This window comes from Cololabis saira, chromosome 11, assembly GCF_033807715.1.
Source record: "Cololabis saira isolate AMF1-May2022 chromosome 11, fColSai1.1, whole genome shotgun sequence".
Lineage (NCBI taxonomy): Eukaryota > Metazoa > Chordata > Actinopteri > Beloniformes > Belonidae > Cololabis > Cololabis saira.
The window spans coordinates 27,299,086-27,323,663 of record NC_084597.1 but is presented as its reverse complement, the minus strand read 5'-3'; the positions used below and the strand labels follow the sequence as shown (position 1 = coordinate 27,323,663).

Here is a 24,578-nt window from a genome sequence, read left to right as displayed (position 1 = left end):
AAGCCCCACAATTATCATGTTAACATTAAATCAGATAGATTTGTCTAGGACATTTCTCTTGCGGGACGGGAGAAGAGATAAATTGGTGGATATAAACACTGCGGGAGCACGTTGCAGGTGCGGGCGGTAATGGTCAGAAATTCAGTGGGAGTGGGCGGGAGCGGAATGAAGAAAACAGTCCCGCGCAGGGCTCTAGTATGAAGTTCCTCTTCTGAAATGCTGTGGTACTTTTACACCAGATGTAATGGAACATACATCAGTCCCCAGAGTATTTTCCCAAAAGTCTCAGGGAACATCAAGATGCTTTCTGGCAAAACTGAGACAAGCCTTTATGTTCTTTTTGCTCAGCAATGGTTTTCGTCTTGGAACTCTGCCATGAAGGCCATTTTTGCCCTTGTCTCTTTCTTATGGTGGAGTCATGAACGCTGACCTTAATTGAGGCAAATGAGGCCTGCAGTTTTTGTTGTTCTGGGGTATTTTGTGACCTCTTGGATGAGTCGTTGCTGCGCTCTTGGGATATTTTTTTTAATATTTGGGCTGGGTATTGTTAAGAACCTCACGATTCGATTTAGATTCTTTAGGTCTCGATTCGATATTGATTTAAATGCTTCGATATCGATTCAGTAAGACGTAGAAATACACAAATACCTGTTGGAAATTTTTAATTATTTTTATTTTCATGCCTATAACACGTGGCATGTTACACATAGAAATTAACTGAGCAATTAAACTTAGCAGCACCATAATGGCTCACTTGTGCATGTGTACTGTAGTACAAAAGTTAAAATTACAAAAAACACATGATCCGCAGGTTTGTCGTGTTGCTGTTCCTGCGGATGATGTTGACACAGAACTGTCATGTCACTGTCATGTTTTGTCGTGTTTTTTTTTTTGTTTTTATTTTAACTTTTGTACTACAGTACTGAATCGGTGCAGAGTGTCGGAAAGCCTCCACCACCTTCTCTCCTATTGGACGCACCGAGATGTCCTCACAGCGCGGCACTGTGAAATTTAAAAAATGTCCAATTCGGGCGCAGGCAGGTGCCTTCTCGCGCCCGCCGAGCTCGGCCGCAGAGCAGTCCGCTCTTGTGCCGTGGTAGCACATACACAATGAATGGGATCGCCGGGGGCGGTCTGCGTTTTGCGCCCTCTCTGTGAAAGGGGCTTTACACACCACCCTACTTTTGTCCCTTTCTCGTGTTCCTTCTCTAAATGGGAATTCAAAATGAGTCCAAGTTCCGCTCGCCATCGTCGTCATTTTATTGTTGTTTGGTCGCGTGCAGCCACTGTCCACAAAATGCGAATCATAAGAAAATGTTGCGCACAGCGCCCCCACTGGCCAGGAGGTGAATCGATTCAGAGGCTTTGCTTAATCGATATTGAATTAGGGCAGGGATAATTGCGATGCATCGATTTTTCTTTAGTTTAACATTTCGGATTATATATACCCTTTCATAAAATATAAGTGCATATGCAGTAGTTTCTGTCTTTTGTTTGCTTTCTGTCCAGAAATAACTCCACATTCTGTCATATATGCATTAAGCCACATACAATACCTGACAGAAGTTTAAAATATTTAGACACATCTACTTATTAGTTTTAAGTAAATAGAAAACAAACCAAAATGAGAACTCCTAAAAAAAAAGTCTGATGGCAACAGAATCAAACTATATAAGTCAAAACGTTTTCTACAACTTCCTCTTTAAATTTCCTCTCACTGTAGTTGCTCTTTTGCACACTGCTGAAGATACACAGACTTCTCTGTGATGAACTGTTTATCACATTTGTTCATGAATACTTTTGTGTGATTATAGTGTCTGTCTTCTTTGTGTACTTTCTTTAATGTAGGATATCATTTGGCTGCTGTGGGCGTTTCACTCTGGCCGAGCTCCTGTCATTCTCCCTCTCTGTTATGTTGGTGCTCATCTGGGTGCTGACAGGACACTGGCTTCTCATGGACGGTACGTTGCTCAATCATTCATTCAAAGAAATATAGTTTGCATATCACAAACTTGTTTCATTGACAACAGTTTTGCAGCAGGTTGTGTTACATGGAAACCCATACAGAAGATGGTGTTGTGTATCAAGAATTATGCAACAATATATCAGCACTGACAGGTTTCTCAATATTTAAAGTGACTTTGTAGAAATTGCATTTAATGTTTGATGGTCTGTAAACTAGCTGCTAACAAGGCTGTGGTACAGCCTCGTCATCCCTCTGTGGAGAAGAGAATTCAACGTGACTTATTTATTTGATAAAGATTTTATTAGCATTGTTTTGAGGCATTTTCTGCAGTGCATTAATTCTAACTGGGGGCAAATGTTCTACTCTGTTAGCAACTCCATAAAACATAACTGGCATTTAAGCCGACAGGTCTTCATAAAATTTAACGTCCTGAAAGACTGGCAACAAATCTGTCTTGTGGACAAAAAAAAGGGAAAAATGTATCATCAGAAGTAAAAAGACATACAGGGATGTAAACTGCTGCAGTCGTTTTGATTTGATTCTAATAAGTATGATTTAATTATGAATGTGTCCTGAATAAATTAGCTTAAAATCAGTTGTTTCAGCTAAGTTAATCTAAAACTTGGTAAAATGTTTTATTATGTGTTTTCTCTCCCTGCAGCTCTAGCCATGGGTTTGTGTGTTGCCATGATAGCCTTCGTTCGGCTTCCCAGTCTGAAGGTGTCTTGCCTGCTGCTGTCAGGTCTTCTCATTTATGATGTGTTCTGGGTAAGTAACACTCTCACCCCAAACTTAACCTGCTTTGAAAGACTTTTTACTCACACATGTAGTTTAAAAAACAAGAAAGAAAATAAATACCAATAATGATAATAAATAAGTAAGTTAAAACATTACGAAAAGAATGATGAAAGCCTTTATTCGCTCGCGTCACCAGGCAGGTGGCTGCTGTGGAAATAATCCATTTTACTTTGATTTGCAGTGAGTGTAAAGATATTAGGTAGTTAGTGCTCATAGCAGAGATTATCAGCAATGCAGAGCGATTTTTGAGAAAAAATCCCTGGAAACGCTCCCAGCACAAAATTACAGACCTTGATCCAGCTATAACACAGAAGGGAAGGTGAGGTCTGTAATGATAACAGCTCTCTCCTAAAGTGATAACTGAGTTTTAGCTTTTTACAAAATTCGTTTACTTGAGAGATCAATCAACTTTCCCATCTGTTTATTATTTTCAAGCATTAGGAAGGAGCACGCAGTAACGTGCAATAGGCCAGGAGTGAAACCTGTGCCCCTTGCTCAAGGGTGATACTCTCTGCGCCCATCAACTAACCGAGCTATCCAGAGTCCCCCTTCTTTAAAAAATGTTACTGAAACCTTCACTTTCCCCCCTTCTCAGGGGTTTTCATATTCTAAAACTGTTAGATTAGAATATGAGCCATCATGAAAAAAATATCGCTCTTTCAAATTGTTTTTTTGAACATGAGAGGGAGGGAAAATACTCTACATTACTTTGAGTAATTACATGTAAGAAGAAAGGGCATTGAAAGAATAAATCCACTGGGTCTGAACTCTGCAGAAACTTCAGAGTAAAGTATAGCAGGAGGCTGCACTGTTGCTTGTATAAATTAATTGACCTACTAATTATTTTCTTCTCAGCTTTTCTCGGTCCCTTGTACATTTCAGTGTACTTGCAGCTACTACATGCACCTCATGTCAGTAACTAACAAACTTTAAGACTTTAGAAAATATGAATTTTTTGCTTACATTCCACAGTGAAGAAGTTGTAGCATGGTGATTTCCCTATTTAATGTAGCACTTGCCGCATAACAGTTTCCTTTCTTTGAATACTTGTTTTTCTATTACATTTTATGAGAGAAAACTAGTAATAATTCTACCAAAATTCTTGTTTGGTTCTTCTTATCTGTATATATGTTAACACAACTGACAACTGCCTCCTCTCTCCCTTCAGGTGTTTTTCTCAGCCTACATCTTCAATAGTAACGTGATGGTCAAAGTTGCCACCCAGCCTGCTGAAAATCCTATAGATGTTTTGTCCAGGAAGCTTCACTTGGGGCCGGGGATGGGTCGGGATGTTCCCCGTCTTTCCTTACCTGGCAAACTCGTCTTTCCCAGGTAATGCTTGCATAACATTGGTGATTGGAGGTTTGGGAACCCCTTGATGTGATATTTCTGACCAGAAACTTAATCAAATCATCTGATTTTTAACAACAATCCTAAAAGATATCCCAACCAAGGAAATGAGGGGGGAAAAAATCAATTTGGGCAATATCTTTATTTTGAAAAAATTTGTTAAAAATTGTATATTTGTTACTTGGAGAACTACAATTTAGCCCCATTCACACATTTGTTACACTTCTCTAGTGCCTTGCTTCCATGCAGCTGGGATGTGTGAGTTGTATGTGAGTTGTCTCATATTATTTAACTTCTGTTATGGCCTGATCTGCATTTGAAGGTCTTAACAGAGCCATAATAATAACAAATTGAGAGCTTATTGAATAAATAAACACTCCAGGGTCTGAATGAGGTGTGAGGATGGCTGCAAACTGCCTTCAGAAGATCAAATCAAAACGTGCACTGTGGAAATGGCTCTTTTGCTTCCAGAACATCAAAAATGGTGTATGAGGTACCTAGATAACTGTTTTATCCATCTGTAATATATCTTTGCGATTATGGTCAATATAATAGACACAGTATTGGGTTTTTGAATCCAACTATGACATAATTAAGCAACTGTAGAGCTACATACAAGTCCACTGACCAGTTCAGTTCACATGCAGTAAATCCTTTGAAAGATAACCTGCAATTTTTACACTTTTTTTTTTTTTTCAATTCTGCAATCTTCCAGACAGATGGTGCAGACATTTGCATTCTCATATGCCACCCTTCAGATGTGACTTCTCGTTTTCTTTGGCCCTTTGAAATCTAACAAAATGGCTCCTATCTTATAAACATAGCCTTTCAAACTTGGTTGGTTCCTCCTCTGGTGCAACATAGTACTATACTGTAGATGTCAAGGAAGTGAGAAACCGTCTACAGTTAGTCAAATAAGAAAAAAAAAATCTGAGAAGTAAAACACAGTTTCTTGTTTTTCAGTGGTTATATTCTAGCTAGCGAGCTCCACTCAACACACACAACCTAGTGGGAAGCTGCTGCCTTGTCTGATCCTATATGGAAGTACCGGTACACATTGTTCCCAACAACAGTATGTGTATGATGATGATCCCTGTTGTTGACTGGTGTCACAATACCAAAGATTGCAATCTTGAAAATGTCCCAAACATGTCAAGAAAGGAAGAAAAGAAGAAATGAGGGAAATGCCAGCTGTGGGGGTTTCTCTGCATAGATAAATGGATAATTTTGGTTTCACTTCATGTCTACTTTGCATACTTTTGTACATAACTACACCTAGGTTCACCCAAAACCTTTTACCCATTGACTGTAATCTCCCTTTCAAAGAAAATGGTAATCAAGGAAGTTCACACACACTTCTCACAAACATGGATGATTTTCCTCAATAAATCAATAACCAAGCATTACAATTTATAGTTGTTTAATCAGGTTCCCCTCATATGCTTTTATGGCTTATCCGTAAATGTGTTGTCATTTATTTTATATGGAGAAATACAGACAGTTATAAAGTTAACACATTTTAAAGCAGTACTGTTTTCTTTAAGGAGCACTTCTGCATCTAGTAAATTCCTCTGCTCATCAGAATTAGTAAGATTTGTCCAGTTCTTTGCAGGACTCAGCACTGAGTAAGCTGCATGCACTTATGTAAAGATGATGGCATGATGGTGTCTTCTTAGACGTAGCTTTCTTGTATAAAGGGACTGTTGGGTTGGGTGAAAGAAATAAAAATAAAAAATTCTAGCACTAGCATGGCAGCCCCTGTGTACAACTGGACTCAGCAGTCTGACCAGCACTGATCCAGCTGGACCTGAACTATGTGACTTCTTGCTTGTGTTGTTCTCACGGATGTAAGTCCCTTTCGATAAAAGCGTCTGCTAAATGACAGTAGTAGTAGTAGTAGTACTGTAGTCACTGAGATAGAAGTATTGGACAGAGGGTCTTCACTTATTTTAGGATTATATTCATCAGCATCATGTACTGCTTTTTACTTTATATCACTTTGTCTTAATATTTTGGTTTCCTAACAACAGTAAAAGACATTTCTGTCTCCTACTTTTGACAAGCTATGGATTGAACTGGAGTTTCTGAGAAATCAGAGTATCAAATTATTGAGTGAGGTGCGTTCGACTGCGCGACTCTAGGTGGCGCTACACAGCCTTTCTCGTTGGTAATCTTCCGGTTACTTGTAACAATTAGTAAACAAATACGGCAGATTGAAAGCAGACATAGAAGGAGGAAAACAACACGTAAATATATGGACGCCAGCGATGCCGCAGCTCTGGACATTTCCTACATACTATGCCTGATCGTGATGCATGTAAGATGCACGAAAAGTCTTCCCCTTTCTTCTTCTGCTACTGTGTTCAGTCATGCCGTGACTGTTATTCCCACTTCCGCGGTCTCATCATTTCTGTAAGGGGGAGTTCCAGGCTTTTTTTTGTCTCTCTTCCCATTTTTAACGATTGCTACAAGTTTGTGTGTGTTGAAACACCCGTGTGTGTTTATATATGTACTTAAATACTTTTTTTGTTTGTTTGTTTTTTTCATTTTATTGCAAGTGAATGACAGTAGGGTTTTTTTTTTTTTTTTCCCCCCTCTAAAACAATACATTTTGATGCCATATCTGGCTGCAGCTTCTCCTGTCTCATGTAGCAATGAGGCCCACTGAAGCTATCAAAGCTATCACAGCTACACTTTTCTACACATTTTTCCAAGTTTTCTTAATGAAACTAAATATCCCTCTGGACAAACTTGTACAGTTTGATGCTGAATCAAGTTAATTATCTGCAATCAGCAGTAGTTTATTTTTGCCATTTTACTTTTTTTTTCCAGGTACAATATCGAGTTTTAACAGTGACCTTTTTGTTGTAAATCTACTGTTGCAGCCTCTACGAACTAAATGTCTTTTTTTATAACAGTGGAAACAAGTCTTTACTGACAAAGGAAGAAAAGAACCAAAACAATCCAATAAGTGCATCCAAATATAGAACTGCAAAGCTACAATTTTATACAAGTGAAACTAATTTATTATGTGTGGTTTGTTTTTTAAACTGTCGCTGCAACAGAGGAACCTTCTGGAGCTATATTGAGATGACAGAAAACAATCTATATTATTTCTCAGATCAGGTCTGTTAGTCACAGTATTCCTTGCTAATGACCCAGATGTGCATGTGTGGACTTCTGCATGCTATATGCAGGGGGTTTTGTGGTAACCATGTAAGCATCAGTAAGCCTTTTGTAGTGCTTAAGCGGTCATTTAAAATTACAGAATATTTTAGCATTTCATCCTAGCATTCGTTCCATTACATGGGAGCTGGGTGCCTGTTGGGAACAGCAGCAATCAAAATGTTGGCTACAAAAGAGGTTCAAGCTGATAATTAATGCTGTAGCGTTGCTTTTGGGTGTTTGGGAGTTGACGTTGGAATAGAAAATGTGACAATGTAAATGGCAGTCACGTGTATTAGTGAAGAGGCAGGTTTAATTATTTTAAATAAAATTACACAGCAATGCTTTTTTTTAAGTATGAGACATTTTTTGGCATTCATTAATAAGGGAAACATTACTGACCCCGCACCTCAACTCTAAGTTTGTTTTTTCTTTTTGTTTGGATTTTTGAAATAAGAACTTGAATTTATTTGGCTTTTCTATGGCTCAAGATAGTTGAGGACCTTTGGCACTTTAGAAAGTTATGCAGTGGTTATGGAGGAAATTATTATTATATTACTATGTGTTATGGCATATTTTTGCAATATCTGCGGCATATACATATTATGATACTTCATAAACTGAAAAACATCATGAACAGCTGAGCATCTTCACAGTGATTCAGCAACAGCGTGATTTCAGTCAGAGGCTTCTTCAGATCTGCTGCAGCACAGACTGCTACAGGAGATCCTTCCTGCCCACCGCAATAAAACCTCTTTGAAGAGACTTGAATCATGAAAACTACTGCATCAGTTAGTTTCCCTTCAATATTAATGACGTTTTTTTGAATTTGAATTTGTCACACATCACAGCTGAGGTGATAAAATCTTGTCTGACATGTGGATTGGCACAACCAGCATTAGTCATAATAGCTTCATTTACGCTGCTGGGTTCAAGAGACCCAAATCCCTCCCTCTCCATATATAAATGCAGGGATTTAGATATTATCAGTTTCAGGGCTTATTCTAATAAATAATAAATTCAGATAAATTCAAATATATCTAATATGAATTGCATGTGTATTTGCATCTACCAACAAAGGGGGCAAATAGGATTTTCCCTGTTAATGCTCCCCACTTGTCCTTGAAAACTTGACCGTCGTGAAAGAGATACACACACACACAACCGGTGGACAGACTCTCCTCTTTCTTCTCTGTACACCTAAACCTTTGCCGACCTCCAAGACTGCTTCAGAAAGCAATGGCTTTCACAATATCTTGTGTCTTTCATGACTTCTGTTTTAGCCATTTACTTTTGCTGAACCAACTGAAAACATGCTAGCATAAATGTGGACATACTCTGGAGCGCTGTAGATAGGGCTGTTCGATTTTGCCCAAAAATAAAATCTCGATTTTTTTCTCTCAAAATCCGATTTTCGATTACGATTATTTTGTGAATTGACAAAAGGCAAAGAGATGATTTCAAATATGCTGTTTTTTTATTGAACATTTGCCCCATTGGGCTTTAAGTGCGAACTTTGCTCTTATTAAACCAAAAATGAATGAATAAAGTGCAAAACTCTGTAAAATAAGTTGAAAAAAAGTTTTAAAAAATATAATAAAATATAAAGTTTTATCTCTGAAAAAAAAAATCAGCAAATCAGCACTTGCAAACATACAGTAAGTTATATTTCCAATTAAATAAAACAAGACATTTTCTAATTAAACTAAACTGGGTCTTTGCATGCTAAATAATAATGCAACCCATGAAGGAGGTAGAGGTGTGTATCGCAGGTATTGAGAGGTATTTCCATCAATCATTAATATGGTATCAATCATTAATATGTGTGCAGACAAGGTAAAAAAAAAAAAAGGGAAAAATCGATTTTACGAATTTAACGTTTTAACATCGTTCTAATTACATAATCGCGATTACGATTTAAAAACGATTAATCGAACAGCCCTAGCTGTAGAGCTGTGTCAATCCATTCATGGAAATGGGTTTATGTACTACACTACTTTTTCATCTGCATTCACTGAAAGTAGCTGCAGTTTTTCTTTTCCTCCTCCCTAACTTTGTCTAATGATGAAATCATTTGGAATTGACCATCAAGACCTGCAACGTTAATCTAGTCACTGAGTTTCCAATATAGATTTTCTAAACATTCACCCTTGTTTTCACGCTCTTTGTGTTTGTGTAGTTCCACAGGGAGTCACTTCTCTATGCTGGGAATAGGGGACATCGTGATGCCAGGTCTGCTGTTATGCTTTGTCCTGCGGTATGACAACTACAAGAAGCAAGCGTCAGGGGAAGTCCCAGGACCTAACATGTCCGGGCGCATGCAGCGCGTTTCTTATTTCCACTGCACTCTCATTGGATACTTTGTAGGTAAGCAACCAGTCAATGAATGGATGGGTGTTAAAAAATCATGGTTTTCTTATTTCTCTGTAGACTGTTTCCAGGATCAATGGTTTTTATAGTTATTCAAAATGTGATCCCAGGTTTCCTTTTCTTGCTCCAAGGACTTTGAACATGTTATCTCCCTTCAGGTCTCTTGACTGCAACTGTGGCCTCAAGGATCCATCGCGCTGCTCAGCCTGCTCTTCTTTACCTGGTTCCCTTCACCCTGCTGCCTCTCCTCACTATGGCCTACCTGAAGGTACACTCATTGGTTACAACATAATCAGTCAGTCTTTGTAGAGAATTGCAAAGAGCAAATTTTACAATTCACTTCCAGAGTGAAAAGTAAATGTTAGAGAAACGTTTAACAACTATGTTTTGTGTGTGCAGCTAAATGCTAAACAATATCCATAGATAACACATCTTGATAAAGTGTCATGTAATGAACAATAATAGGGAAAGTTTAAAAAAATCAGACCAACAGCCTTGCAATTTTCCCATACTGAATCATTTCTGAGATACCTGGTGGCAGAATGTTGGAGAGCTGTTTTTATGTAAGGTAAAGAAGGGTTGATAAAGGACTCTTGTAGATCTGTCTTATTCCGTGATTGTGGTCCGTACAGGGGGATCTGCGGCGCATGTGGTCCGAGCCTTTCCATACAAAGACCAGTAACTCTCGCTTCCTGGAGGTATGATGTACCCAGGGATGAGCTGCCAGTACGGAGAAGACTGCTGATCTTTTCCCTTGGTTTAAGGGAAGGAGAGAGGGCGCACTCACAGTGAGGCCATGTTGTCATCACTTGTTCATGCTTTCCACCAATCTTCTGTGAAATCCCTCAGAAGGACACTAGTGTGTGGATCACAACGCCCCCACCACGACTCATCTTCGGTCCCTACATCCTCCCTGTTTCATCTCGACTTCCTCTTTGCTGTTTGTTTCCTCTTCATTATAGCACATCCTGCATGTGCTTTTTTTTGTTCTACCTCCCCACCCTGTCTCCCCCTCCCTACTTCTGTACTTTTTTGCCACTTCCTTCACGTGGCCCATCACATACATCAGGCCTCTTCTCTCTCTTCGTTTCCTTTCTTTTTCTTTGTTGATTTCTTCTGCATTTCTTTCTCTCGGATGAACTCAAGGACTAGACCTCCCCTCTTTTTGTGGACTTACGGTTGTGAGACATGGATGGGGTTTATATATATTTTTTTAGCATTGTTGTGGTCATTATTATCATGATTACTATGGAACGATTTATACAAATGGAGACGAGCTGGAGTGTTGCAGTGGCACAGAGCAGGAGAGGATTCTTCCCCTCCATCCGTTATTTTCCCCTTTCATCATCGATTCCTCCCTCTGTTCCATCATCCCTTGACGGTGGCTGCTCCCTGGCACTCCAGCCCTCCTCTGACACTCCCTGCGGGCCCCACCCTCCTCCTTCTCTGTTCATCTGCTGTCCTCATTCCCCACCCTCACAGAAAACTATGTATTTTATTTAGAAAAGTTTTATTCTTGTCATATACAGAAATGATGCATTATAAATGGTTAACCCCCTCCTGGAGAAAAAAAGGTCACAGGGGTTAGATTCTATTTGTATATACGTGTACACATGTATTTGCAGTATCTTGAGTTTGCATTTGTGTTTGGAAGCATGTTGCATAGGGTGGGAAACTGACGCCAGCCAGCAGCTGGGTTTCAGTGACCATCTGACTGCGAGTTGTGTTTATTGGTGAGCATCCAGAGGGTGTTCTCTAATGGTTCTCTGCTCACGAGCTACAAACATGACCAATGGTGGGTTGTTTTTTTTGGGGGGGTTTCTTTTGTTTTGTTTTTTTTTTTTTTTTTGAGGGGGGCTTCCATGTTGGTTGCTGGTAGATGATAAAGTTAGTTTCCTGCTCTAGTGTTAAAGTGTGTGGGTGTGTGTGTGTGTGCGCGTGTGTGTGTGTGTGTGTGTGTGTGTGTGAGAGAGAGAGAGAGAGAGAGAGAGAGAGAGGAGGAGAAAGACTTGAACACTTGAGCTTACAGCTGTTTAAGTCTGTTTTTAATTTGAAATCATGACCATGTTTAAAACTACTACAATAATCAGGTTTGAATTGAACTGCGTATGTTTGCTCAAAGGTGTCAAACACGTGACAAGCTGAATCAAAATTGTTTGTCTGCCCTTCAAACATCTCTAGAAACTAAACAGAGGTTGTTCGGTTTTTTTTTTTCTTCTAAATAAATGAATGTTAATTAATTTGACTGTCTTCCATTTTGCTTAAGTCACCATACATTATCCTGATTTTTGAACAGAAAAACAAAGCCAATATCTGGCCTCTGAAAGCTTAAATGGCAACACATTTTAGACCTCAACTTTTTCAACACCAGTGTTACACTTCAGTCAATGAAAACCTGACCATTGTGAGAGTTCAACCTCAAAACTGGGATATGTGGATCAGTTGGGAAAAGGAAGACATGCTGTGGTTTGTTTCATGTTTGGGTCCACCTGATGTTCTCTGTGAGGATGCCGCAGACAGCGTATATGCTTGATCAAATCTTAAAGTCTGGGCGTATGGAGGAGAGGTGTGGAGCAGTCATGTCTTTCAGAGATCAAACAGAAATCAGAGGTTTAAGATAACCCCACCGGGTGGTTTACTGTCAGTTAATATTCAATAATATACCGGAAGCTCCAGTGATCACATAACAGGAAGTCTGAGAGAGATGGATGAAGCTTTCCTTCCCTCCTCTTATTTTTTATTTTATTTTTTTTTCCCCTCCTGGTTTTTTAATGCTACCTGGCCGTGCATGTTACGTGTACAGTGTATAATTTCTCAGATTGTATTAACAGGGCTTCTAGAGTCTTGAACCCTGCTGGCCTACAAAGATGTACTGGACCTGAAAGCTTGTGTCAGTAGGTGAGACAACGGCTGCAAGTCAGAAAGACTGCAATTGTTCAGCTCTGACTTTCTCCATCTGAATCACAAAGGTTGAATAATATGAGCTGAATGCTGCCTGGTTGGGGACGTCCACCATCCTGCCCTCTGCAGTCAAGTAATCCCTGATGAGGAACTCCAAACCCCCCTCATGGACATGGCCCACACATATATATATATATATATATATATATATATATATATATATATATATATATATATATATATATATATATATATATATATATATATATATATATATATAAGCACACCCACAAATATAAAGACCAGATGATTTTTTTTTCAGCCCCTTTTTTGTATTTTCTTCCCCTTCTAAGGCTTAGTTTATTTGTTTTTTTTCTTCTATCCCTTCCAGCAGAGGACTCAAGTTCTGTTGGTGCATTGAAATTGTAGCTGAATGGATTCTGTATAGAAAAATGGTGAATAAATAAATTAAGAACTGTGTAGTGAAACATGAATCCTGAAGCGCTTGATCTAAAACACATTGTCTTCTCTTAACCCCCCCCCCCCCCCCCCCTTCCTCCTCATTCAGGATTCTGCTGTAAATAAACATGACTCTAACTGTATCAACACTGCGTCTTGTTCTTTGATTTTATTAAATGGTTTATAAGCATGAACCTCTGTACCAATTCCTTCTACGTTGACTCCAGGTGACACATTTACTCCTTTTTGGGATAGTTGTATCACTGATTTGTAAAATGCAATATGACATATTTCTAGTACCTTACAATGAGGGAAATGTCCATATGTACACCTGTAGTTGCTTAAACTAACAGAAAAGCTTGTCTGGATGACGAAACGGCCAATTAAATATAACAAAAATAACATTTTTATTTATTTTAAACAAGAAGTAATGGAGGAACAGAAATAAAATTAGATTATATCAAATTATTTTTATTTTAGTTTTCTTTTGAGAGTCCAATAAAAATGCCTTTCCTTCAACTGACAAGTTAATTACCAGCTCAGGAAAAAAAGCTGTTTACATATAAATGAATGCATTTTTTTTATTATTATTATTATTCTCAGTAGCTGTGAGCTGCCTTTTCCTAAAGGTTACAAAACGCAACAATCAATCAATTCATTTATCCTAATTCAATATGATTTAAGTAAACAGGTGTCCCAACACACACAAATTTTAATTTGAATGACATCCAGCTTCCTGAGCGACAGGATGCAGCAGGTGAGGCTGGGGAGCATCACATCCAGCACCAGGACCATCAGCACCGCATAAAGAAGTTTAACCTGCCACAGGAACTGCTGGTCACATTTTACTCTGCCATCATCCAGTCCGTCCTCTGCTCTTCCATCACTGTCTGGTTCGGATAGGCCACCAAACTAGACAGGCACAGACTGCAACGGACAATCAGGTCTGCAGAGAGGATAGTTGGGACTAACCTCCCATCTATCCAGGACCTGTACCGGTCCAGGACCAGGAAACGGGCAGGTATCATCTCTGCAGATCCCTCACACCCAGGACACAGTCTGTCTGAACTCCTCCCCTCTGGACGGCGCTACAGAGCTCTGTAGCCAAAACCTCCAGACACAAGAACAGTTTCTTCCCCCAAGCTGTTGCTCTGATAAACTCCCACAACTAATAGTCTCAGAGAAACCAACCAATCACGTGCAATAATCATAGCAATAACTGCTAACAATAGCAGTTACATGCTGTAAAAAGCACCTTTCGGCAATAATCATGTCTGCCTCACTCTGCTGCACCTCTCACTTTTTGGTCTAATTTGTTTTGTATAATTGTATATAGCCTATGTTATTTTATTCAGAGCTGTTATTTTTCTCTACCTCAAACTGCTGCACCTTAGTTGTGTATTTGTATATATGTCAACAAGTACCACATTTGTTTATTTACTGCCTAAAGAGCGAAATAATAAGTCAAATTCCTTGTTGGACAATGTTCGAACCTGACCAATAAAGATGATTCTGATTCTGATCCACAAAAAAGTGACGAGTCTGAATATTTGACAGGCTGGGAACAATGTTTGAGTAGTTTTTGCAAGAAAAAAATAATGTAGATTATTACTCTCTCAGGCACCTAATTTTTTTAGTCACTTTAGTCATTTTTTTCACCAGGCAGTGAATTTGAAAAACGTTTCACTGTGTTTCCATGGATGTATTATAGTGTTTCCATGTGGTCTGCCTTCTTGATGCGGCCATTACAGGAAGTCCGTGCAAATACCAACTTCGTCCAGCAGGTGGCACCAGAGTATAATTATCCACAAACGCTAAGAGAACTCCGACAAACCTAAAATCCTGCTGTAGTTTCAGTGGAAACACGGTGTTTTCAATGTTTTTAAAGCAATTTACTGTTTTTAAACCGAGGTCATGAGCTAATTTTCCATATTATCTGGCATTGAGCAAAAACGAAGTGTCCTTACACCTAAACGCACACGAACTATGATGACAATGTCAACTATTATTTCACAGCGAGACATGAAACGTTTAGGAATCAAAACGATAAAGAATGAGTAATCAGATCCTCGATCGAGCAGTTAATTGAGATGAAAGGCGTGCTCTCATCAAAGTGGTGTAATTGGTTCCTGCGGGGCGCTGTGGAGAGATCTCATGAGCCTTAATGGGAAAATGGCTGCCTCAATGGCACCAGACGCTGAGTCAAGAGTTTAGAGAGGCTGCTGCGGGATGGGGAATGAGAGCCATGAATGTTGAGGTTCACACTCTGAACATGCATGTGTCTCGAGCATGAAGACATTTCTGTAAAACTATTGATCTCCCTGAGCTCCCCGTCCTCTCTGACTTGCCAGTTTCATGGGGACATCTGACTAGGGTTGCCACCTTTCAGAAATAGAAATAAGGGACGCCCTGATTTCAGCAGCACAGGAGCCAAAAAAAAGCCCCAAAACTTCTAAACTGAATAAAAATGTGTTTATTTTATATGAAAAAACAAAATGCTTTGATTTGAAGTTTAAAGTGCTTTAATAGCATTGAACTTGCATGACTGTACAGACAGACAACCATATAGCAACTGAAATAGCCTCCTATGCTACGTATGTCCACATCTAGATGTAATATAGCCTACAGGTGAAGAATATGGTGTAAAAGTTAATTTATTTCAATAATTCAACTAGAATATGGTGTAAAAGTTAACTTATTTCAATAATTCAACTAGAATATGGTGTAAAAGTTAATTCATTTCAATAATTCAACTAGAATATGGTGTAAAAGTTAACTTATTTCAATAATTCAACTAGAATATGGTGTAAAAGTTAATTTATTTAAATAATTCAACTAGAATATGGTGTAAAAGTTAACTTATTTCAATAATTCAACTAGAATATGGTGTAAAAGTTAACTTATTTCAATAATTCAACTAGAATATGGTGTAAAAGTTAATTTATTTCAATAATTCAACTAGAATATGGTGTAAAAGTTAATTTATTTCAATAATTCAACTAGAATATGGTGTAAAAGTTAAGGAAAATACGGTACAAATCTTGTCCCGTATTAGTTCAATACGGGACGCAACATTTTTTTCTCAAATAAAGGACAATTCCGTATTTTACGGGACGGGTGGCAACCCTACATCTGACACATAAAGGCTTTAATGGTGATGCTTTAATTCAAGGTGCAAACTGTGGCTTTGTACGCAGGATTTTTTTCTTTTTAACTCAAAATTTCACCTTTAAGTGCTCCTCATTACTTAAAGACTCTTGAAACCGGCAGACAAATGAACAGCTTGACCCACGGAGTGACTGGCTCTCTGGATGGATGGATGAGGAGGCTGATGGGGGGATGAGGAGCAGGACACTGGGTGGTTGGGGGAGGTTGGGGAAGGTCAGTGAGGTCAAGGCAGCAGGGATCCACCCCTCCGCACCCATTGGCCAGAAGAACTGATAATTCCGAGCAGCTTTGATGCCCTGAAGTGAACAGAATTCCACTAGGACATGGGGATTGTAGCATGTCATTTGTTAGAAATGTTGGCGAGATGGTCCTAAAACTGAGAGCTTGGGCCTTGCCTGGAATGCACAGTTTTGTATCCAGAAGGGCCGTGTGACTGATTGATCATCAAATTACAGAAAGGCAGGCGCCAGTGCAGCCCCAATTAACCAATAGCTGCAAATAAAGTTTAGGTTTAAAATCTCAATGGATAAAAGCTGCAAAATTTTGGAGAGAATTTAAAAGTTGAAGTGGGGCAGAAACAGCGATTGATCATATAGTGACCCTCTTATCAAAACATATGTACCGAAATCTATGACACCCACATTTCTAATTATCCCACATATGATAATGCAGAAACCTGGCACCTGTGAATTTGTGAATTGTGAATTTTATTAAAAGCTGCAACAACCTTGCACACATGGTTCTGACTATCAATTCCATATCCATTGTCAGAGTTTACTTTGGAATAATTGGACAAGTGTATGTCTTAGAGGTTACCTGCACTTCCACAACTCACACAAACATTATAAGCACACACATTAACACTTCACCTCTTTTTTTTCTGGTATCAAGCACCTATTTCTGCTCTAAGTAGTGAATATGTGAGCAGGAAAAGCTCATAATAAATTTCAGTAGCACATGAAGTGCAGGTAATTTAAAAAGTGCTGGTATTTATTAGCGGTGGCCCCTGCTCATTTTAATGGCTGAGAGGTTCCTCCCCCTTCTCCTTTCTTCTTCTTCTTCTTCTCCTCCTCTCTTCCAACCAGCCAGGCATTCCTGACTTGTTTAAATAAGGCCTGCCTGCCTGGGCGCGGGTAGATTCCCCTCTGGCCCTTTGCCCTTTGACCCAATGTGCATTCTGTATGTAAAGTGAGGAATTCCTCTGAAGTTCAGTTAATGGGGTTGTTTTTGGGGGGGGGGGGTTCCTTCTTCTACATCCTTTGGGCCCTGCCCGTGCGCTTGCCCAGTGGAAGGGGGAAAAACAAGCTTGACGTAGCCTTAGCCATGAGTTATGGATGAGGTGTGTTGCTGGTTGCTGGTGGTTAGAAATCAATGACTCCCACCAGTAGATTCTGAGCTTAAACTCGCAGTGCGATCTCGGGGGATGATGAGTTGTGGATTTAATGGAGAGTGTTGTGGACAGGAAGCGTGCAGGTTTGAGGAAGTGGAGCTTGTTTGGTTCTTCATTTGGCTACTGACTTTGCAGCTCTGCTGGTGGCGGTATATACTGCTAATAATACTCGTGAAATTACTACTTCTATATGAGTGAGAAATGTTCCTAATTTGATGTAAACATGAGAGATTTTAATGTGTCACAGTAAGACACACAAGAAACTAATTTAAATAAGGTGAACTAAGACGAGAAAAAATGGTACACAGGTTAAATGTTAGTTTCACCATAACCATAATCTTCTTTTTGTAAAAATGTTGAAACTACTGTAGGTGTGTAAATATAAAATCAATAACTTAACATAAACTAATTTCATTTAGAAGCAAAGAGAAGTTTTCTGGAGTGTCTGGAAGTTCATGAAAGTATAAATAAGACAAAACTTTAAACAAGAAAAAGGTTGTCCCATCACTAAAACTTAAAACAGCTTTTATTAAAATTGATTTTTTCTGAAAGCACTCTAAAAACACATAATGTTAAGTCTGAGGTTAGTTACAGCTTAAAACAGGTAACACAAACAGATTGATCAACATGTACACATTTTACAAATGCATTATTACTCCAGATTAATCTAGATTTAAGAACATACAAAAATATGTTACATTTATAAAGTGCTTTTCTATCATATCATATTTTCTCATGCAAGTACTTGTTTTACTTGATTTTTGTTCTTAGAATATCTATACAGAAATATCCTTTAATAAATCTTTGACAGATTATTCATCATTGTTCATATTTTCAAAAAGCTATAATCGCTTGAGACTTAATGTTAACTTGATATAGACTTTTATGTATCTTTTATATACATGTAAAACATGTGCCTTGATGTTAGATTGTAATAGTATTTGGAAAATCAGACATATTTCTTTAGATTTTAATTGTTTGATGCAAGTATAACCTAACCTAAACATTGAACGGAAAGAAGAAACCTAGAAATTACCATAAAGGTTCAGAGACTTCATCTACAAGGAATTATATCACTTTCTGCTTAAAATGGAGAACTGGAAGAAAGAAATTGACTCAAATCTACAAGCTGTTGAGTTATTTATAGGGGGATTAACTCTAACTTGTAGAAAACCTGTGGAGAAATTGTCAACAAATTTTGAAATCAGAAATGCAAAGAAATGTTGAGATGGGGAACAGTTATTGCTGCATATTCAGAAACAAAGACACCACATTAAAGTACTCCATCTTTCTGAAACATGTCATAGGTTTTTAAAATACATTCTCTATCATTTTTTAAATGTCCTTAAGCATCAAAGTGGTATATCAATCCTGAGACTATGTCTACACTTCCCCTGCAAGACCCTAAACATAACCCTGCAGTTAATGACAAACAAGGAGGGAAGAGTGTTCTTCAGTAACTTATTGTTTTACACATCCTGCCCTATGAACCTTCAGGTCATCAGATAACAAGCCTTCAACATTCTCATCACATTTCTCAGGTGAAATAACTGAGAGCGAAGCCGAGCCCCTGAGTGAAGACCTTCATGTGAAGATGGAAGCAGGCTCCTTTGCTGTTGTGCTTTAGGATGCCTGTGTACTGTTGGAGAAGCTGTAAAAAGCTGTGCCACCCACACAGCTGGAATGTCATGCATGCAGTCCATAGAGTCTGTTTCAAGAGGGAGGTAGAGGGGGAGGTGAGGTGAGAAACCCTCCTTTGGAGGAGACTAGGCAACACGGTCCTCGAGGTGGGGTCTGTTGCTAATACTGCTACTACTACTTCATGAAAAAGCAGAAAACCTTCTCTCCACTCACCAAAAGTCTCTCCATTAACTCTTTTTTTTTCTTGGGTGGTAGTGGTGGGAAATTATCAATGACGATCCATCAAGGTTGTTTGGTCTTCAGCTGCCGAGAGGAAATGTGGAGAGAGATGTGAGATGGAGGGATGGGGGGTTGGGAGAGGTTAAAGGGCAGAGGAAGAAAGGAGGTACATTTTCGGAGGATGGGAGGTTGGGGGTAGAAGAGGGAACAATAACTCCCATGTTTAAAAGGCTTTTCTCAGCCCCCATGACACCTCACACAGGCAGCAGCTTGGAGTCAAGCCTTTCAGGAGGGACTTTGTGGCTCTTTCCCCTCGGGCTCAGGAGAAACATTTTGCGAAACATTAAACCCATTCTTGTTTTTATTTTGGGCACTGTTGGCTACTCTTTTTTCTGTTTAACAGGGGAACTTTGACACATATTTCGATTTTCTTGTAGCTTTTTTACAGCTTTTGTTATCTCCTTTTTATTAACCTCATTTTTGCATATGAATTATAATACATCTCTCTTTCTAATAATTTGTTGTCATAAAAACAAATATTACAAATGTAACTATTGAGAACAAAACATGAGAAAACAGATTAAACAAAAAGATTTGATGTTTCCACACATTTTTACAGTCACACCTAAGAAAGTTAGCAAATTTAGTGAGACAACATCAGTTCCTCATGTTTCAATTAAGTAGGTTAAATTGCCTAAAAATGTAGTTGTACTCACTTTCATTTATTTGAAGAATTTTATTATTGTTCACCTCTGTTTTGAGATTGTTCAGCCTTGTTTCCATTCAAGTCACATTTGCAACGACAGTCAAACAAATTCACTTCACATCACAAAATGACTGTTATTTATCAAGTGTAAAATTTCTTTAAAAGAATGTGTATTAATCCAGGTCGATTGGGACATTAAAACAAGCTTAATTGTGTGTGCTGTAATCATGTTAAATTGTATCTTTTAAGTGTAGTTTTCCAGGGGGGAGGCACATTTCAGAACAGCTTTCAGTTTTCTTGTTTGTTCATTTTTATTCATCCACAAGCTGTTTAATATTCTTTATCTTAATTCAGCACAATTGAAATTTGCCTGGTGTGTTTAAATATATGAAAAACACCGTATAAGAACACAAAATATGCAAATTTGAGGCAATGAAAATTATTGAAGGAAAATAAAAGCCAAATTATAAAAAGAACAATTTGTATTTCTTTTTATTGAACGTTTGATTAACATAAATAATTGGTTTATCAGTTTAACAGCACAAACTGTGGAGGAATGCATCTTTAAATGTTTCTTAAAGTTTTTTTTCATGAAGTAAAACCAATAAAATACCACAATATGTCAAATTAAGATTTGTGGAGTTTATTATGCTTTATATCCAAAAAATATATCAGTAACCTTTCCTTAAATTGATAAATTACTAATATCATAATAGTTTGAGTTGATTTAGAAAATAAAAATTGTTTTTGGTGAATCGAAAAATAGGTTAAAGTCATTTTAGTTCAGGGAATGCTTTTTAATCCTTTCTTTACGGTTTTAGGAAAAATTAGGACAATTTCTAGCTGCATAATTAGTAACAGTTAAACTGTTCAAGCAGATCTCTAATTATTGAGCTAAATCAGTCCTCAAATTAATCATTTTAACTATTTGTAATTGTGGCAAACATTTGTAATAATCTAATACATTATGGGCAAACAGCACAGCTCAGGTTTTCACTTTATGTGGCATCACTTTCACCGTTTGGGCGTTTCACGCTCAACCAAACGCACGGACAGTGTGTGTCAAAAAAACCCAAATGGTTGGTGTAAATTCACGAAGCAACTCAGTCGCCGGAGCTTCTGTCTGTTTTGTGAATTGGGGAAGAAATATGCTTATAAATAGAGTTATTCGTTGCAGCAAGTTGTAAGACGGCGAGATATAATTAGATCAGTGACATTATGTCTCACGCGTCTCCACGAGCCGTTTCATGTGCAACTTCACCCTCGTGTCATAAACTTTGACAGGACAGAGTGCAGTTTGTGGAGAGTCACCGGAAAGAGGCTCTGTGCTCCGGGGGAGGAGGAGGTCGGGGAGGGGGTGGCAGCAGAGCAGCTCCGAGCCTTCACCGGATCCATCGCGCCCCGCCTTACATCAAACATTTTTTTTGCCGACTGGCTGCACAGTCACATCCCTTCTGAGAGTGGGCTGTAGTCGGGTGGGTGGGTGTGTGGGGGAGTTGAAAAGTGGGCCCTCTCCCCCCTGGATAATGCCATTATTTCAGCTCCTCTGACCAGGAATGCCAAATTTCACAGCCCGCTACTCTTCTCTGCGCGTCAATCAAAAGCTGCATGCGCGAGGGACCGAGGCCTCCTCCCGCACACGGTGTGATCACATCCAATCGATCCCCCCCACCACCTCCCTTTCTGAACTTATTCGCAGGGATTGTTCGGAGTACTTTACTACTCATTTCACGTTTGCTGCTTCAAAATTATAATTTGTGATCGGAATTAGTAAGGAAATCGGTCCATAATTAGCTGTACCGTGTTCATAATTGGAAATTTGATGTCAAACCTGTGTGATCCTTGCAGCAAAATACGATATTTGAACAAACGAGCAACTAAATGTACATAAGGGAAATAATGTGCTATATCTTTCACTCACTGCAACGTGCAATTATGTAAATATCCATCTGTAAATATCCGTCAGTTATCTTTTTTATATACTAGTATTTCTTATTATTTATCTTTCTTATTATTATTATTATTATTATTATTGTATACCAGTTTACTGTTTATATTGTGTTATTATTATTACTGTGTTATTACTTTTCTATTGATGCCTCTTGTTTTTGCACTATCCCCTTTGCTGCTGTAAACTGCAAATTTCCCCTCTGTGGGACTATTAAAGGTTTATCTTATCTTATCTTATCTTATCTTATCTTATCTTATCTTATCTTATCTCACTTCCCACTCCAGAGATCATTTATTGACTTAGTACGACACCCCCCCGACCCATCCACGCACACACTTTATTAAGAGCGCAAAATGTTTGCGCTTCCAAGTATATAAAGTAATTAGAATCCAGATAGAGTGCATGGAGATGATGAGAAATTTGTGAATGGGACATATTAAACAGGTATTCGTCGTGTGCTGTGACGCGTCCCCCGGCCCGGCCAATGGCGCGGCCGCTGCAAGTGTGGACCACGCCGAAACCAAACCAATGGCGCGTCACTCAGCAAAGACTAGCGCAGGAAGAGGCCAATCAGTGGGAGGCATGCAAACGAGGAATTTGCTCCGGCAGGCTGTGAATGTCAAGTAGTCAAAGATGGAGTCCGGATCTGCGAGGCCGTGTGCTCGTGCAGCAGACTGAGACTGCGAGCCCGCTCCCGAGCCATCATCATCCAGCCGCCGCTCCGAGCGCATCCGCGCTGCGCGCGTTCCCCGCGTCTGGGATCGACGCCGCGGCCCCGAGAGGAGCAGCACCGGGGAGTGCGCGTCCGTGGAGAGGACTGCTTTTCTTTGTTTTATGGACAACTTTTTTTTTTTTTGCCTTCGCTCTCTCTCTCTCCCCCTCTCCCTCCCTCCCTCTCTCTCCCTTTCTGCTTTTGCCCATAACTGATCGTCTCTCTCTCTTGGCTAGATAGGATCCCCTCTCTCGGAAGAGGAGGAGGTGGAGAAGGCTGCAGGGAGGAGGGAGGGAGGGAGGGAGGGTGGCGGCGGTCCGCTGTGAGTTTGTGTTGCCAATTTTGCGTAAATTGCCAACAACTTGGAAGTTGCAAAGGTGCGAAGATCGCCTTCTTGTATGCGACGCAGGAAAAAAAAAAAAAAAACTGCGAGTAGAGTTGAGTGGATCCGCGCGGCGGTGCGCTCCGCATCTGGAAAAAACTTGACCAGGACGCGGTCCGTGGACGGAGAAACGCACCCTTGCAGCGTGCGGCTCCTACCGAGCTGCGATGGCCCTGTGAGAGCTGGTGCTGGTGCTTGGTGGTGAGGGGACATTTTCCACGGCGCTGGCGTGTACGCGTGTTTGTGTGTGCTGTTGTGCAATCGAACAAGTCGCCAGTATTGTACTGTGTGGGTTTGTGAGCTACCAAGGAGCACATTCAGCCCTCAAGAAGGCGGATAGGCCGCTCACACTGATGTGTGGGAATGAAACGTATAGCAGGTAAATAAAATTAAATGAAAATAACAAACAGAACAACACCTTGAGGCGTATTGGAGGAATTTATGGGTGGATCGAGACTGAGACGTAATGCTGTTCTGGATTCCTGTGTCTCTTCTCTGTCATGTTATGGACTCTGTAGGTTGTGTAACTACCCATTAATCGTGCCAAAGTTGTAGTTGTTTGGGCTTATTTCTGAGATTGTTTTAGTTTTTGAATATGTAATGTCACAGTAAAGAAGTTAAGAAACTTTTTTTTTTATGGTAAAGTTTTCCCTCCTGATTCAGAAGTCTGATATTTTCTTTTGCTAGTCTCTGCTAGGATTTAAGACGCAGAATAGAGTACTGAAATAATGTTGTTGGTTCCACATTAAAATATATCGGTGTGTCTCTCTTAACGCCATGAGAGCATGTTGCACCCCCCCCTCCCTGTCTCCAACCTCCAGTTTCTCCACCAAAATTAGAATGCATGTCATTCACTGGAGAGAATAGTATGGGCCCACATGCTGGGAAATTCCCATTCTCCCAGGGTGAGGGTAACCAGTGTTGTTTAATTTAGGAAGCTCATTTAACTCCACTTGTGAGAAGTGATATTGTTAACCTGTCACATTTTAACTTTTGTCTCCCAAATATGCATATTTGCTCACATTATTTGCAGAAACTACAAGAAGTCACATCTTTGCTTGGTTTCAGTATTTCTCTTCTTTTAAAAGTTTCACAATAAAAGTGCAAGAGGTCATTTTCCGTTTCTTAGTAATATCATTAGTTTACCTGATCTTTTTTTCCACATTTTTTGTGGAAGGATAGGTGAACAGTCTAAGTGCAGTGGAGGTTGATGGTTTCCATGTTGTTGTCCACTGCCCTTTTTCTGTTGCACTACTGGACATTGAGATGAGCAGTGCAATATTAAAAGGGCATTGGCTGATGAAACAGAGACCAAGGCCTCTCTTCACTGCCTAACCTGCACAGAAGCTGTGGAGGTGTACTGCTGTGGCTCTATTTTGTAAGTGTAAAGATCTTGCTTG

The 24,578-nt window shown here is 39.4% G+C and overlaps 1 protein-coding gene across 1 annotated transcript in view; it reads left to right on the top strand.

Annotated features, from left to right (window-relative positions):
• Window positions 1-13,203, top strand: part of sppl3 (signal peptide peptidase 3) — a 37,492-nt gene extending 24,289 nt beyond the window's left edge. The window contains exons 6-11 of the mRNA XM_061734264.1: window positions 1,849-1,961; window positions 2,628-2,734; window positions 3,933-4,096; window positions 9,459-9,646; window positions 9,808-9,917; window positions 10,282-13,203. Of these exons, the coding sequence (XP_061590248.1) occupies window positions 1,849-1,961; window positions 2,628-2,734; window positions 3,933-4,096; window positions 9,459-9,646; window positions 9,808-9,917; window positions 10,282-10,353 (754 nt within the window). The 3' untranslated portion in view covers window positions 10,354-13,203. The remainder of the gene's footprint in view (window positions 1-1,848; window positions 1,962-2,627; window positions 2,735-3,932; window positions 4,097-9,458; window positions 9,647-9,807; window positions 9,918-10,281) is intronic.
• The last annotated feature ends 11,375 nt before the right edge of the window (window positions 13,204-24,578 follow it).